Source organism: Paramormyrops kingsleyae, chromosome 10 (assembly GCF_048594095.1).
Source record: "Paramormyrops kingsleyae isolate MSU_618 chromosome 10, PKINGS_0.4, whole genome shotgun sequence".
Classification (NCBI taxonomy): domain Eukaryota; kingdom Metazoa; phylum Chordata; class Actinopteri; order Osteoglossiformes; family Mormyridae; genus Paramormyrops; species Paramormyrops kingsleyae.
Window position 1 is genome coordinate 33,227,152 of NC_132806.1, and position 17,227 is coordinate 33,244,378.

Consider the following 17,227-nt stretch of genomic DNA (forward strand, 5'->3'; position numbering starts at 1 on the left):
AGGAACAGCTTAGGAGGGGGTGTGGGGGGGGGGGGAGCTGGGGCAGGACAGTGGCTCTTTTGTTTCAGACCCACAGCTGGTCAGGTGTCATGGAGCATGGAGAATGAATGATTCTGGTTGGTTCAGTTGGGCCTGAAGACTCAGGCTTGGCTCGCCACCCCCCTCCCGATTCTCTCTCTCTATCTCCGGACCCCCATCCAGTTGTCAGAGACGCAGATGTTTGCTGCGTTAGCATATCGGTACTTCGCTCCCAGCTGGCCCAAATGGGATCCAGGTGCAGAGATTTGTGGGGCTTAACCACAAGGGACTCACCGCGTGCCAGGAGTCCGGCTCCGGCACGTCAGCAGGGACCCAAGCTGAGGATCCCTGAAGACGCTTCAGAAAGAACTGGGCCCTCACCAGCAACGTCAAGGTGGACTGGTGGGCTGGCTTTCAGAATTCTTCAGGCTAGATGTATTCATAAAAATTCAAAATATATGATTTATTTTTTCTTATCTAAGTCACTTGTGAGCTTTTATTCTGTTTTCTAGGGTTAATGTTTGAGTCACCTGGGAATACTGGAATGGGACACTTTGCTGTCCTGAAACAGACAGAGCAACCTGGCAGGTTTTTAAGTCCTGCTGCTGATCTCTATGAAAGTCATGATATTGTGTTTTTAAAGACATATTCACTTTAAAAAGGTCAAGTTGCATATCATCCGGCCTTACAAGCCTTGCGGGATCTTCTGCCATGAGACAGGGGGAGGGTTAGATATCGCGGTCCAGCTTTCTGGTGTTTCAGAGCCCAGGAAATCGAAACATATGGGCTCGATCGTGAGCAGTCTGAGTCTGTCCTCCGCTGAAGCGCTTTCTGGGCCTGCGGCTGGCAGGAGGTCAGCGTGACTTTGCTGCCACGGGATACGTGTGAGAGGGCTCTGCTGGGCGGAATGACGGACGGACAGGGAGGCAGGCAGGAGGTCCCAGAGCCAAAGGCAAGGGGGGAAGCTTTATAGATATAGCCGGATAGAAAGTGAGAGCAGCAGCTCAGTCGTCGTCAGATTCAGATGGACTCTCACCTGCCGCTCACCCCTGCGTGACTAGCACAGGTTGGGCCAGGTGGTGAGGGGGCCACTGAAGATCAGAAGAATGTTGCTCAAAAGATATAAGAGCAGCCAGCTGCCGCCAACTGCTCTTCTCCCTCAAACACCGTGACACAAACACCCCGGCTAAGCTAAATATGTTTACGGCATGAGGAAGTAACAGCACCGCTGGTGAGCATTTGCACGTCGGAGGAGGATCCGTCTGCCTCCCTTTTGTCCTGGCGGCCCTTTTACTGGGAGACCTTACATTCCTCTGGAGTGGCAGAGATACAGCCCAGCTATGCCTCTGCTGGCAGTGAAGCAGAGGTCTCTGTGGATCTTCTAGGGTGGGGGGCGATGCTGCCTCAGCCATAAACGTCTCAAACTGTTAATGAAACTGGGCTGGAGCTCCAGAGGACACCAAAAAAAGCGTAAAACAGTCACAGGTCCAGCTGATCTTTCAGCGCGCAGGACCCGACCAGCCCAGCGCTATGCCGGAATGTCCGCTGGACGCCGACACCATCCTGAAGGCCATAGTGGTTCTTGGGAATTTTGTTTGCTCTTGATGTAAAACAGAGAGCTCAGTGCCATATCTGCAGCCCCTAACCCATGTCTCGCAGGAAGAGCTCTTTATAGAGTATTGGAGCAACATTCGTCGTTGCTAAACCAGGCTGAACTGAAGGGGTTGAAACTGAGCTGCTGAATGCGTGTTTTAACCTCAGGCAAATTTAGGAAGTCCACACACACACCATAGCGCAAGGTTTCCCTGTAATTAATACGGAAAGACAAGCAGTGGCCTGTCGTCCACGTGAAAAAATCCAGCACCTGCCTTTTCTGCCAAGAGCTGCAGTAGGTTTTTGTGATTTGTCTCTCGTTACAGTTGCCAGTGTAGGGAATGCATTCTCCAACCCGCTGTTTAAGTAAAATGCGGAAAATAGCAGGTAGGGCACCTACAAGAATCACTTAGTGCTTAAAAAGAGTCGTGGTTTGGACAGACATCACTTGCTGGAAGGACAACACAAGGTTATGTTTAACAATATATATATTTAATTTCAATGTACATTCTGTTTTGACAAGGCTTTTAAAACTCTTCATCACAAACAAAAAAAAAAGCAAAAATAAATACTATATAAAATAGAACTTCAAAATAAATATTTCTATAAAGGGAAATTGTGAGTTTCTTAAACATGACAAAAACTAATATAGATTATTTTCTCAACATTTAAATGGCACAGAGAGTACATGAAGCCATCGGTGTGAAAGGAGGTTAGGGGTAATATAACTATCGCTATCCACAGGATATGATCTCAGACAAGTATGGAAGGACCGTCAGATTCAGGCGATGTCTCCGTGGGAGCAAACTGTTCATTGGCCAGTTAATAAGACTACAGTTACAGTGGGACTTGTGGTTACACGTGTGTTTACCAGGCCAGGTGGGTAAAGAAGCAGCTCTTCATTACCAAAATGGATGAAGGCTCCTTTTCCTCATTGAAAGTCAGGGAATCTGGAATGTTCATCATTTTTTAAAATTAATTGTCAACTGGTCTTGGAATAGGGTGGATAAAAGTCAAGTTTGATGGAACCAAATGGAACTAAAGCGATTTGACGAGTCTGTGGGCTCAGAAAAAATGAGCGTAGCCCCATCTTTGCAATGAGGCACCAATTGCATGAGCGAGAGGTATTTTTAATGAAAAAGAAAAGTATTCAAAGAAATCGGTGGTTGCTGCTGTGTCCACCATCAAGCTCCCTGTTCTCAGCCGTACTTAAGTACCACGTAGTTTTGTCCTACAGGACGGCAGCACAACATGTACAAGGAGACAGGTCCCCACGACTGCCACCACTGTCCATCTGCCATCTTCCTTAGGGGGACCCTGATGAGTGACAGCTGTTTGTGGGCTGAGCTTTCATCACCCACTTCTCCTTTGTCCCCCAGGGGTTTGCATATCTGCAGCTAATGCCAGGAAGTGTGACAGACGACTGAGGAACCTTCTGGAAGGTGGGGCAGAGAGGACAGCATCCGTGCATGAATGTAGGGATGCAGCATCCTGAGCTTTTCCGCTCAGTTTGAGTGCACAAAACAAGAGAGAAATAAAATTTTAAATAGCGCTCTATACTCCTTTGGCTAAAGCCCTGGAATACCATAATAATCACTAAAATAGATCTTATGGGAAAACTTTAAGTATTTACAATAAGACTATATCCTTTACAACATTAAGGGCAACAGCAGCACATCGCAGACTATACTCAAAATAGAAACGGCATGTGATGCATGGATTGGGAGATCAGTGACTGATGCTAACTGAGGTCCTGTGTAATACTGTCCCCGTGTTTACATGTAGGGTTTGCTTGATCATAAAGAAAGAAAACAACCGAAAAGGCTTGTGCAAGTCTTGCTACGTTTTTTTTTTTCCCTCTCCTTGAATCGGATGCTTGAAATCCATGAAAACAGCATTTTCCGCTGACATGTTGCAATTCTCATGTCCCCCCTTGGAATCGACGGGGGAGTGAATGCGTGTTATCTGCTCAGGAAGAGTAGCGGAGCAGCCCGCCCCGTGTGCTGGAAGTGAGTGAGATCTCCCTGAGCTCTTTCCCTACAGCCACCCGCGTTCCTGCTTTACCACACATTCTAGGTGCATTACGACTGAATGTCGCAGACATGCTGAACTGTGTTTTTAAATTGGAATCAGATATCCGTGTCTCATAGAACATTTTCTATGTTCGAATAAAGGCCAATAAACACTCCTACATTGTTCATGTGAAATTCAACTCCCTTCTGAAAGGGGAAGCTGGATTATCAGAACAACATTTGGACTGGGGGTGTATAGAGTGGACAAATGTTAATTGGTACCGTTTGTGTTGTCTGCTCGATGGAAGTGAGGCCAATCCCCAGCCAGCAGGCCAGCATGGCTGCTCTGTGCAAGGTCCTTTAACACATTTAGCTGAACTATGAAAACAACCGCATCTGCAGGCAGAGAGAGTGCAGCGTTGTGGAGAGAGCAGGGTGACAGACTGCAGGGACTTAGCCGTCGTCGCTAGGTTACTGCCGTCTTGGTCACATGTTGACCGTTGACCGCCATGCACTGTTGGAGGGCGTCTAGAGTTCAGTCATACGAGGAGAAGGTCAACAAACCCTCTTAAGTACCATAATCTCAGCTGCGGGCTTGATCTCCTCAGAGCCTCCGCAGCTGGGGCTGGCTGGGCCCGGCCTATCAGGAGAGCCGCTTGTCCACACCACCCCCCACGCCGTCCTCCTCGGTGCCCTTACAGACGGGCGGATGCTTGCAGCGGCACCCGGGCCGGCTGGCACGGTCGTAGCACTTCTGCGAGAGCTTGGCACAGCCAGTGGCTGGTGCATAGCAGAGCAGGCAGGGCAGCACCAAAGACAGGGACGCCATGAAGGTCCAGCGGACACAGCAGTGGGAGCCGGAGCAGGCGCAGGGTCTCTCGGCGCAGGATCCCTCGTCATCCTCGTCATCAGTGCAGTGGTAGAGGACGCCTTTGACGAGGCACATGCAGGTGGTGCCGTCCACCACGGTCTGGGCTGAGCACACGCACTCCTGGTTGCACACCCAGCAGGAGGGCAGCGTCCTGGGCAGGGTACACTCCGTGCAGCGACACCTGCCACAGTGGCGACAGTGCGGCGTGTGTCCATCCACGACCCCTGTGGCCTTGGGGGCCTGTGGGTTGGCGAGGCGGGGGGAGCCGGAGGCAGGCCCAGCTGTGGGCGGAGGCGCCGCGTGGTCCAGGAGCCTCTGATCAGAGGAGGTGCTGCCACTGCTGCAGCTGCTGATGGAGCCTGGCCGGCCCCCGAAGGAGATCCAGGGGTGCGTGACGTCACGGGGCTCACAGCGCGGCAGGCAGTCAGGCGGCGCCCGCGCCCCCTTCTGGCTGGGAGGCTGCCGTGACACCACCGCCGGACAGTCAATATAGTCGTTCTCAACGCGAGAGGATTTGATCTGGTCGATGGGGAAGATGGAGAGCGGGTGCTGCAGCCGTCCGTAGCCGTTCAGCAGGGGCTGCACCATGACGGAAGTGGAGACTCCGGGAATGTGGTGAGGGACCCTCGACTCCATGTGAGCATCTGCTAATCCTGCACGGAGACGACAGCTGCGTTACAATCCGCGTCGGAGACCCCAAAACACGGTGTACTGGGTCTAAAAATATCAGTCGACAACTCATTTTTAATGACAATCAAGATGTGCTTTTGATACTCATTAAGCTGTAGTAGTAGATATTGGTTTATCACCTCTCGATAATTTGCATTCAGTTGTTTTAGACACGTTAACCGAATCTTTATCTGCGCAAACAAAAATGAAGTCATAATAAACGCAATGGAATTAAAGCTTTATCCGATGTGGCATGTTCGTATTGGTCTTCTGTAGGAATAATATCCTCAATACACAGCGATTTAACAAGGACAGATCTGCCAAACGCCTGCCAAAGCTCCCCAGCCGCATACCGTCCGAGGCTGATCCACCGCAGGTGTCCGTGCTGCTGGCGCGTCTCCAGCGACTCCGGAACGGAAATTGTGTATTTTATTGCTTTTCAATAAAGTAAAAAAAATCGTTTTATACTACCTTAACCGGAATCCACCTTGGATTTCTGCTAACAGTTTGCATGGTAATAGTGCTTCAAATGTATAATTGGACCGCATTTTATCACCTTTACCAAATATCTTCCAGATGTGAAGTTCTGCCCATATTTATTGCCGTCTTAAATCCAGCAAGGATCATATCTTGATCTCTCGTTCTGATATTACTTTCCAAAGCTTACCTGAGTACATAATTATGCACGCAGATAACTATTTGGAGTCAATATTAATCGCTACAGGTCTGAAGCTTTAGTTAAATCATTGGTGATATCGCGGGTTATTGTATCACTCCAACAGACAAAATTTGCCGAAATTTCATTACAGTGCAAAAAGTATGCTTGACATTATACGTACAAACGTCACTGGACTCCATTAAATCTAGCATGTATTTATGCTGATTTTTGCTCTACAAAGACAACCAATTAGAATCTTGTTCCTTTCCTTATGGATGGACATACACACTCACACACATCTGCAGTTTGACATTTAACATGTAACAGCGGTCCTTCTGCAGTAAGTAGCCGCAGAAATAGACCAGAGATCTGGTCTCGTAAGCTATTCTCTGCTTGACAGTGAGACAGAAATGACGATATTACCCTACCCAGGCTTATAAAAAGACCCAGAGCCATTTAATATCGTCACAGGTGAACAGTGACCGCTGGACTGCACATTATGCTGGTACCGCGATTTCATAATGTGAGGTCTTATCTTATTGTTCTCCACGGTATTAAACCCACTGTAAGCTATCGCCCTTTAACATTTAGAAAATACGCATGCCCCCATTTTCCACGAAAGCCTACTTTTTCCAAACCCAGTGCACCGCACATGAAGTGAGATCCGTGCTTACGTCCATTTCCAGAGTATTGCAAAATAAAACGCTGGTATCTCTGACCAAATAAATGCGACTCGGTTGTAATCTGTGAATAACGAGAAAATACACAAAACATAAAACATAATACAGATCAGAGTGCGTACCTGAAGCAGGAAAATGCGCATTTCTTTTTCCGACCTGTTCAGATGCATAGGTACTCCAAAGCTATCGCTCCAGGTTAAAAACTCCAAAGTCTCCGCTGGCTTGAACCGTACTGCAGTACGGACACGAGCTGAAGCTGCGATGTTGCAACTGCTGGGGGAAATGGCTTTTATGAATGGGAGGGTGGTGGTCGCACTGCGCAGATGCGCTGGGAATTTTTTTATGAATGGGCGGGCATAGCGTTTCAGATCGAGATTATCGTTTTATGAATGGGAGGAATCGGCACGCTACTGCGCAAGCGCCATGTCCAAAATTCATGAATGGAAGGATCGGGGTGTTTTCTTCTGAAGGGCAGCGTTAGAGAGGATTACATGAATGGATGAGCATGTACCTCACGCAACGTTTCCTCTTTATATATGCCTCTGCAGATTGAATTATTTCGGCAGGAGCTTTTGCCCTGAAAACATGATTTCCATGGGGATTTCGTTTGCACTTTTTATTTTACTGACATGACTGATGGACGAAATACACAAAGACAAAAGCAGCGGCGCATAAATTATTTAAAATGACCGCTTCGGAATCGTCCAGCAGGCCCGAAAGCCGTTGTAGTCGGCGAGTTTCGATGTGATATTTCCGTTTCGACTTATACTCCTGATTTGTAATTTCAATACTGTTGTGTATAATATAAAAGTAAAAGCAAACCCTTTTACATTCCTGAAACAAACGTTGTAGCAGACGAAAAGAACGGATTAGTTTGAGAGCTTTCATACTTCAAACTCAACCAAAACCACCATAAAAGCGTATGTAACTTGGCGGCCCGCCAAACCCATAAACTCTGCTCAGTGTTTAGTCACCTCCGGCAGCCAAATAATGAATAATGGATTAATTTTTAGCTCACGGGATGTGCACTTTATACTTTTAGCAGCATGGCTTCTTCGCAGGAAAATAAAAAGAGAGCAGATGGCGAAGCTTGCAGGTCTTTAAACGAAGCTTTCTGCGCTTTGCAGATTTAAAACCTCCCTTAAAATGGATGCGCCACAATTTTCTTTTATCTAAAATGGATTCTAAAGGTTTGTCATTGCTAAGGTAACTGTAAATGGATGGCCAAGTATGAAAAGTACTGTTACGTTACGTTATTGAGATGGACGTTTGTTAAAAAGTCAGTGTGGTGCGTAAGCAGTGAGTGGGCTCGGCCCGCATGGGGGTCTTACAAAAGGACAGGATGTTGTTGATTTGTACCAAAACCCTACTGAGGGAATTACTGTAAATTGCCTTCATCCCGCCGTCTGCTGTTCCTACCGCCTTGTCCCGCTCCCACGGACACCGGCTACGAGCCGCTTAACTGCTGCCAAAGGACGACTGCCGGTTATTGAACTGAAAAAATAAAATAATTAAAACGGTAGTAACGCAACAAATGATGAGATCTGTAGTAAAGAACATTCTAAGTGAAGTAATTCTTTAGTGTTGTGAATGACCTGCATCGAAGGCAAATGCAGAATGCATATCAGTTTTGTGAGACGTTAATTGTTTATTCTGTATAAATCATTTTGTCTTGGGGTCGGCAGACTCGGACAGTCTTTGCCATAGTCCGGTATCCCGGTTCTGTCTACACTCTACAGGATGTCTCCTTCCTTTATGCCCTTGAGCAAAGTAGGAAACCTGAAAATGCAGGTGCCCGAAATGCTGGTGTTTTTTGTGTGTGTCCGTGAGGTTCCCAGACTCCCTCCCCCACAATTACACGTGTCGGGTTGTATAACCCCCCCCCATAGGACCACAGTGCGAGTTGGTGTGGCCGGGAAAGAGAGAAACGTTATTACACACGAGTGCTTTGTCTTAATCCCGTGAGTTATGTGGCTGTCCTGTGTAGATTGGTACGGACCAGCGGTCCTGCAGAAACCAGCCTGATGTCGGCTGTGCCTGTCCCGAGACCCGCGCAGACTGGTGAACACCAGGCACAGCTACCGAACTGACTGGATTTTCAGGTCTCGCAGAGCCGTCCTGGGATCAGGGGTGTTGCAGGGTAGTGAAAGGGTAGGAAGGAAGCGAGAGCAATAGGGGCATCAAGAGGGGCAAAAGAACAAAGAGCACAATAAGGGCCACGGCGCGCCTCAGCCCTGCCCTTACAGGTAGGCTTAGGGGGGGACTGAGACATGGCTTCCTGTGGAGCCCTGTAATCAGCCAGCGCCGACTGAGCGCGCTCCTCAGGCCCTGTTTACTGTATGCCGCCCCCATTCCGCTGCCCCGCTTGCCCCTGTGTTTTTCTGAGACAGAGAACATGACCAAGAATGTGTCATGCAGGAATGGAACTGCGTATTACAACCACCTCCAAATGTTATTGGGAAAGCAAACAGGTGGAAATGTTGGTCAGACCTCAGCATGGATATTCCTGCCATTAATTATGCAGTAATGCTAATGCATTCAGATAAAATGGTGACTTGGGGAAAATTGTGATGAGACATTGACTGGGAAATATTCAACTGCAGCCCTATGAACTGCTATGTTTCTGCCAGGGCTGAACATGCAGCTTGCAGATAAATATATGCATGTAGAATATGCAGATATGGGCAGAGTGATGTTGTCTAACGGGCTCATGTGCGCATTTTAGAGATGTACAACAATTGTTGGTGAGCAGCCCCCGCGGCCGTGGTCATCCTGGTGAAGGTGGTGATCAGATGTCGGTATAGATGTCATCCTCTTAATGTAGTTGGTGTTCTGGTGATGTAGGGGGGCATTTTGGTGTTTCAGGCTGGAGCTGTACTTAGTGCCGGAAATCAGGGGGCATCAGCGTGTGCAGGGAGGTGCAGTGATCAAGGGTGACAAATCACAAGCAGAAATCAGTCCTGCTCCAAACCTGCTATGTACAACTGGTTCTGGGCGCGTGAGTGCGTGTGTGCGTGACTGTGTCTGTGTCTGTGTGCGTGACTGTGTCTGTGTCCGTGACTGTGTCCGTGTGCGTGACTGACTGTGTCTGTGTGCGTGACTGTGTCCGTGACTGTGTCTGTGTGCGTGACTGTGTCTGTGACTGTGTCTGTGTGCGTGACTGTGTCTGTGACTGTGTCTGTGTGCGTCACTGTGATCATGTGTGACCGTGTGCATGGCTGTGTGTGTGTGTGTTGACTGAGTGTGCGTGACTGTGTGTGCGTGTTGACTGAGTGTGCGTGACAGTGATCAGATGTTTTGGCACTTTACATGCTTCCATATGTGATGCAGTTTTACTGAAGGCGGGAAAATGTGATGCATAAACAGAGCTTTGAGTGTCGGTGAGTGCAATGGCGCACAGAATAAAGCGGCACTTATAATGCGGACGTGAGTCACTCTGCGTATGTTTGGGGAAAGACCCCAGTAAGGAGCCTTCCTAAGAGGTGCTGAGCTTTATCTGTACATGGCTGTGACATTGTTTAAAATGGGATAGACCATGCTGCCCTCTACACACTCTTCTGTTTGCAGGAGAGACAAAGGAAAGTGCTTTTTCAGCAGATCGTCAGAGGTGGCATGTAACAGCTATCTTTTAATCAGACAGAGACATCAGAGCACCCTGGCTCTTTGGTAATAATCATCCCAGGAAGTGTGTGTCTGATCAGATCAAAGGGTCCCCCCCACCCCCCGATTCTTATCATGTTTCTGTGTCCTTAGTTTTCACAATTACCCATTTTCAGATTCTGTTCCTCCAGTTTGCACCTCCCCATTAAGACAATGCAGAGAAGAGGCTGTGGCCACAGCTGATTGGCTCTTATTCCAGTGTAAACGCGGATGCGGATTGGCCCTTAATCTCTTCTGTCCCTTGACGGCAGTCCGGGCCCTTTAAAGCAACGCGTATTCAGAGACTCTTCTAATCGGTTTGCGTTTGCACTTTGATCATAAACAATAGCAACATCAGCCCAAAATAAACACTATTTCACTGAGTAGTTTCCCTGCTGAATTTCAGCCTAGTTGTGCCTAATTAAGTTATATGTCATGTAGAGTTATATTATGGCGAAATCAGACATTGAGTGAGGTACAGCTGCTGTTTTATCAGCTAGCGATTATAGGCCTGGCTATTCCCAGTGCATTCCTGGTGTCGTGTCAAGGAATTTCTGGGGAGCACAAATTCTTGGGGCCCTGTGGAGGTGGGGGGCGCGGGGGTCTCCTTGATTGAAGCCCCTGGTCCCTTCCTGTGGCGGTGTGGAAGGCTGGGGGGTCTGCCTCCGCTTTAAAGGAGAGGACGACCTCTGACCCAACTTGGGGTTCTGGGTGAACTCTGTCCACTGGCATGCCCTTTAACGAGGCGTGCCCCAAGGCTGCAGTTCTCCCGCGCGTCGCGTGCATTCTCCGCATTCCGCCCGCCGCTCCGCGCACATTTCATTAGTGGTTGAGGCCCGGCCCCTCGCTGGATCCCTCACAGTGTAGCTGACACAAGGGTGTCTTCCAGTCACCATGATGGTCAGACTTAAATGCCCTGTTCCTTTCGCCTGTCATTACATGTGCATCCTGGGGCACAAAAACGCTTTGATCCTTTGATGCCCTGAATTCCCTTCTGTCATGTGCTGGCTGGTCACCTGATCAGCTCACGTGTGGTCCAGCTGACCCTAACCTTAGCCATAACCTTATAGTGGTCATTGTACCACAGATCAGGAAAAGACACAACCCAGCAAGAACGCCAATGTATAGAAGTGCGAGAAGTGCGTTCTGCGTTTATGTGTTGGGGAGGGGTCTTGGCGTAGTTGAGTGTCTTGGGTGGGGGGGAGTGCACCTAGCTCAGAGCTTCCTGGAGAGTCATGGTGGCTGTCCCTGCCCTTGTCTTTGTCCCTGTCTCTGTCCTTGTCTTTGTCTCTGTCCCTGTCCCTGTCTCTGTCCCTGTCCCTGTCCTTGTCTTTGTCTTTGTCCCTGTCCCTGTCTTTGTCCCTGTCTCTGTCCCTGTCCTTGTATTTGTCCCTGTCTCTGTCCCTGTCCTTGTATTTGTCCCTGTCCCTGTCTCTCTCCCTGTCTCTCAGCCTTGTGCTCGTCACTCGTTTTCATGACCTCACGCATTTTCAGTTTATCACGTTTCCCCGGTGGAGCAGGTCCCCCCCTGCCCTGCGGCACTCCCCTGGCCCGGAAGGAAGAGGAGGGAAATGCTGACTGGCCTCCACCTTCGTCAGCAGGAGGAAGGACAGACTTGACTAACCCTATCAGTGGAGCATCTCGGAGTTGCCGGCAGAGGCTATATTTAAGGTGTGATTCAGCACCGCTGGCTCCAGCAGAGCAGAAAAGATCGGCACCCCTCCATCCAGAGACGCCCTCGTTGACGACAGACATCTAAAATAAGCTCCATCTCGATGGCATGGCCTTCCTAATCTGCGCTGCTCCTGCTATGGGAAAGGGCATCGTCAAGGTCTTGGCTCTGTAAGGCACGTTATCTTCTCATGGTGTCAGGTTCTGTTGGACGTGCATATTTTGGATCTGATGAACAACAAATTTATGGATACAGCAATCCGACAACAGAGGCAGCGTCAGTCCTGACTTTGGAATATCGTGCGTTAGCATCCTGACCTAACCGGCCGGTTGTCCTCAGCCCTGCTGTAAACTTTGAGCCGTGTCTGTGGGAGACTCGCTTCCTTTATTCGAAGATGTAATCCAGCTAAGGCTCCAACTGACGCGAGGAGATGCTGAACTGGCATCTCGCACCGAGGGCCAGGAGGAAGCAGCAGCTTTGTGACTTAATGTGCTGCCAGTTACGCTCCTGCTCCTCACTTCCTGTGACCAGCTGGAGCTTCCCGCCCACCTCAGGGACGCGGGGGCCTCGCAGAGGGACAGCCACACACGGGGGGGGGGGGGCTCGCAGAGGGACAGCCACACACGGGGGGGGGCCTCGCAGAGGGACAGCCACACACGGGGGTGGGCCTCGCAGAGGGGCCGGGCCACCCAGCTGCCATTTGTTCTGTTTGTTCTGGTACTGCAGGCGTGGGGGGGGTGGCAGAGCCGTGCCGCTTGGGCTCCCGGTGACACGACTCATCATCTCAGCCAGTCTCCTTGGAGACCGTCACCCTGGGTCCCTTCTGGGTCACCTGATGGGCGTCCCCAGCGAGGAATGGCAGCAGGAATTCAGTGTCCTGGGTTGTTTCACCTCGCATTTCTGACTCAGGATTTTCCAATTTGCCTTTTTTATTGCTTGCTGGTTTCTCAGATCAAATTGTCTGACCTAAACAGAACAAGACCAGGCTGTCGCCGCTTTGCTGTGGTGTGGGCGTCTGATTGGGCGTCTGATGTCCTGCCACGTGACACGGTGATAGGACCTCTGCAGGTGTCGTGGGAGGGGGGACAGGCGGACGAGGGGAGAGCAAAAGCGGAAAGAAGACCCGGCGTCACCGCGACGGATTGGCGACCGCTGTACGGTTATCGATACGGAGGGACAGGATCTGAATGCCGGTCAAGAGGCCAGCCCAGCAGGGGCCTTTATGCCACCGGGGTCCCACAGCCGGGGGCCCTCAGCCAGCGGCCCTCAGCCAGTGGCCCTCAGCCAGCGGCCCTCAGTGAGTTCTTTGACAGCAGGGGGCCCCGGGGGGCCCAGGTGACATGGGAAACTTCCAAGACTGAATGGGAGCCTGACACACAACACCTGGGATGGGGAGCTTCCGGCACCTTCCGTTCTGGCCCACAGAGGTGGCTTTGTGTGGCCAAAGGGATGCAGGCGGCTGCTGCAGGACAGAAAAGACGCCCGAATTCAGCTGCTTTTTCCCATCTATCAGAAACGCTTTTAGACAGAAATTTTGCACATGGAAAATTGCATTTATGACCTTTAAATTTACCAGTTAAGTGCCACGTTTGTTTATAATGCTGATACAGCCAGACAGGGGTGCAATAAAGGCACGATTCCAAGGGCCCCCGAGTGACAGTGGTCAATAAAAATGTGAACATATGCTATGATTTTGTAGGTTCCAAAATCTCTAACAGCCTCCCTGGAGTCGGATACAAAATCTTTATAATCGGTGCTTCAATTGGAACTAAATTTGAGAAAAATTGGTCAGAAGATGAGCACACAGATAATAGGCCTCATATATAAGATCCGGATTCTTTCTTTAAATTTCTGATTTTTTACACTGTTAATAGTGATGCTTTCCTTGAACATCTGGCTGCTGGTTTTCCGGCTTTCGGTTCAGTCTGACCAGAACATCTGTCAGGTCACTGAGGTCCACAGGTCAACATAAAAGGACAGAGATGAATGGGGGGGGGGCTGTTTATGGTGCTCGTGTAAGGAAGGTGAGGGCTGGCTTGTTAGAGGAATCAGGGCTTCCTCTCCAGGACAGGGCTGTAAATTCCGGTGTGACACTAACATGAGCACGGAATACAGCCACAGAAAAATGACAATAGAAATGTTTTCTTGTGACCTCAGACAGGTAAGCCCTGGTGAAGGTCTTGCTCCCCCGTGACACTGGACGGGTGCTGGTGCTTGCTGCGTCTCGCTCGTGCTGTGCCGTGCTGTGCCGTGCTGTGTCGTGTGCTGCCGGTGCCGTGTGGCACAGGCCAGTCCCAGCACCAGATGGGCACAGCATGATGGCACAAGGTGATGCATTTGACACAAGCCGGTGTCATTTCCACAGGCTCTCCAGATGGCCGCTCTCCTTCTGCAGCCAGAGAGCCTTTCCACAGATCATCTGGAGACTGGACAGCAGGGTGCACACTGCCCCATAATGCACCTCTGATGCTGGGAATGAGGAAGCTGGCTACGTTTATCAATGGATGTTAGATACTCATTCTCTCTCTCTCTGTCTCTCTCGCTCTTGCTCTGTCTCTCTCTTTATATCTCTTTCTCTCTGTCTTTGTGTGTCGCTCTGCCTCTTCTTCTGTCTTTCTCTCTGTCTCTTTCTTTCTCTCTCTCTCATACAAGCACACAAGCTCCCTAGGAAGTGGATATAAAAATATTCCTTCAGACTGGGTTTTCAGGCATGCTAAGCACAGCTTGCTCCGGCTATCGCTGTCTGCTCCAGTTCGCAGTTCTCCCAGTCAGTCTCTGTAGCCGGATTTGACATTTTCCAGGACAATGTTACCATTTCACTTTTCCCATTTGTTCTCTTTTAAACTCATCACCCAAAATGGATATGAGCAAATCTGCTCTCTAACTGTTTTTAAATCCTTAGGAAGAGTATTTGGGTTTTTAAAAGGTTTCTGTGTCATGTATCCCTTCTGCTTGTTTGCTGCATGGAAATACCGACTGGCCCTACCCTCACGCAGCCGGGGTCGTCGCTTATTTGATCCTGGGCTTTTTTTCCAGCCGGAGTGGATCGAATTACCCTGATTGTATAAATAGTATGAATGATTTCCGCTGGCAGATATATAACGCAGGTATCTCTTTACAAAGTTTCCTCCTCTGGCCGGCTCGCTGCCTTTGCCCTGCCTCAGAAATCCCTCAGCCCCTAATCCCCTGAGCAACAAAGGTCTGCTTCTCCGCTTAGCGTGGCGCGGCTCTCTGAGCGCGGCGGCCGGGTCTGTTCTGAAGGCCAAAAGCCTCCTGTTTACAATTTCCCTATTCCTGTTTTTAAGGCTGCTCCGCGGGCCACCACAAAGGCCCGGTTTTGTCCAGCGGGAACAAGGGGGCCATTAGAGGAGAAATGAGGAAGGAAGGAAGGCAGCTTCAAGTGGATGACCCTGGGGGGGGGAGGGGGGGACAAGGTCCCCTCGGGAGGGCACTCGAGAGGGGCACTGAGGCTGTAGGAACCTTTTTTTGGAATGCGTAAGTGGAGCAGGAAAGACGATGACCACTTTTTACATTTCTGTTCACTGGCGCTGGTTCACAATGCCCCCCCACCCCCGGACAGCCACCTTAACCCTTTCAGTGCCCGGCTCCACCCTGCCCCATCCGCGCTGTGTGAGGTCATCAGTTAAGTCAGGCCTTCCTCCCTCACTTCCTCTGCAGATGGACGTCACAGATGGACAGTCCATTCTGTCCCGGCATCGTCATCTGACAGCATCTGCCGCATTTGCGTTTTATTCACATGGTGAGCAGGCAGTGTTTTGGCCCTAAACCCGGGCTGATCCCTGCCCCGGATCCCAGCTCCGTACGTGTCACTCCCAGGCCTGCGGAGCGCCAGCCTCTCTGACGTCAGCTGAGCGAGCGGACCCGGCAGCTGTGGGGTCCTGGCCACGCACTCAACCCAGAAACGGTCCCTCCGGGGGTGGGGGGGGGGGGGGGGCTAGGAGCTGCAGAAGCAGGCACTTTCCAAAAGGCAGATAGACTCCCTGCACACAGTCAGGACCAGTCAGGGATCAGGACTGGGGAGAGGATTTGCTAAGGGTGGCATTTAGGGGCGGGGGGGCTCTAATTAATATGCAAAGGGAGGTAAAGGAGAATGAGGGAGAGAGGGAGAGATTGGGGGAGAGAGACAGAGAGAAACAGAGACACACCGAGAGATAGGGAGAGAGAGCACCTCTCCTTTTCCATATGGCTGCCATTTGTCGGGGGGGGGGGGGCTTCCAGACATAAATAACACTTAAAAAAAGCGAAGGCAGAGCGGAATGCATTTCTTCCGTGGGGACTGGATCTCCGGAGGCCTGGTGTCCTTCACGTCAGGGAGGGAGCAGAGAGGCTGATTCCCCAGGAGGCTGAGGGCGCCACAGGACAGGCTGGGCTGGGGGGGGGGCACACCGGCAGCTAGAGGCCATGCATGCACGTCGGCAGGAGACTCGCTGTAAAGTCAAAAGAAAACGAGCCGGCAGTGGCGCCCGCTCTGGCTTGGAGGGGGGAGGCTGGAGCCAGTGCCTCCCGTGTCCCGTAGGCTAGTGGGGAAACACCTGGAATGAAGGCTGCCTCGAACCTGTGACCCAGCTCTGATTGAAGCTCTCTGCCCTGGCACACCTCGGCTGCCCTCCTGCATGCCTATCGGCCCCGGGGCCCGGAGCCTGGAGCCCGGAGCAGCCTCTGTCAGCGTGCACCATGGTCACTGTGATTAACAGCCGCTCGGCATGCTGTGGGACGCTCGTTCCGGACCCTTCCTTCCTGCTGCAAGTGGAATTCTCATTAAGTCATAACTACTTTTCAAGAGGCGCATTCTTCTCAGGGGTGGGGGGGGGGGAGTTAAGCTGTCCGGCGCTCTCCAATGGAAGCGGATCGCAAAAATGTTACAGGCCGGCCATTTCGGATTCGCCGTGAGATGCGGGGAGAATCCATTAGGCCAGCAGGCAGGCGGCACGAATCGCTGCGGATTATTTTGATATCACACAAGCGGGGATTCAAAAAAAAGCCCCCATGTTTAACTTTTAATTCTCTGCCTTTTCCGTTTTTAAGGACAGGAACAGCCTGGTAGCAGCTGCTGCTTTCGGATTCCTCTCTGTAGCCCGTTTTTGGGCAGTGTGTGTGTGTGCGTGTGTGTATGTGTGTGTGTGTGGCTCTTTGTCCCCAAGCCCTATGATAATCACTCAGCAGCGCCCCCCACAGCCCTGCAGGGAGCCAATGGCAGCGGCAGTGAGGCGGCTAGAGGGTCACCTGATGCTCAGCTTCCTCCCGCCGGGATTCTGTCGCTAACAGCCGACCGCTCTGGGCTCCCTTACCTGGAATAAATGAAATCGCCAGGGCTGATTGGCTTCAGTGCCCCCTTGCTTTGCCCTCTCATTTAGCAATTAGTCGGGGTCCGTGCTTTTGCTGCCGTTTCCTGAG

At 50.8% G+C, this 17,227-nt stretch overlaps 1 protein-coding gene across 1 annotated transcript; it reads right to left on the reverse strand.

The window, feature by feature from the left end:
• Window positions 1–2,081: 2,081 nt before the first annotated feature.
• LOC111833351 (protein sprouty homolog 4-like) lies at window positions 2,082–6,790 on the reverse strand. Its single transcript, XM_023791541.2, has 2 exons — window positions 6,624–6,790; window positions 2,082–5,147 (listed from the first exon to the last, which is right to left on the reverse strand). The coding sequence occupies exon 2, from the start codon at window positions 5,128–5,130 to the stop codon at window positions 4,267–4,269; it is 864 nt and encodes a 287-aa protein (XP_023647309.2). The 5' UTR covers window positions 5,131–5,147; window positions 6,624–6,790; the 3' UTR covers window positions 2,082–4,266.
• Window positions 6,791–17,227: the final 10,437 nt, after the last annotated feature.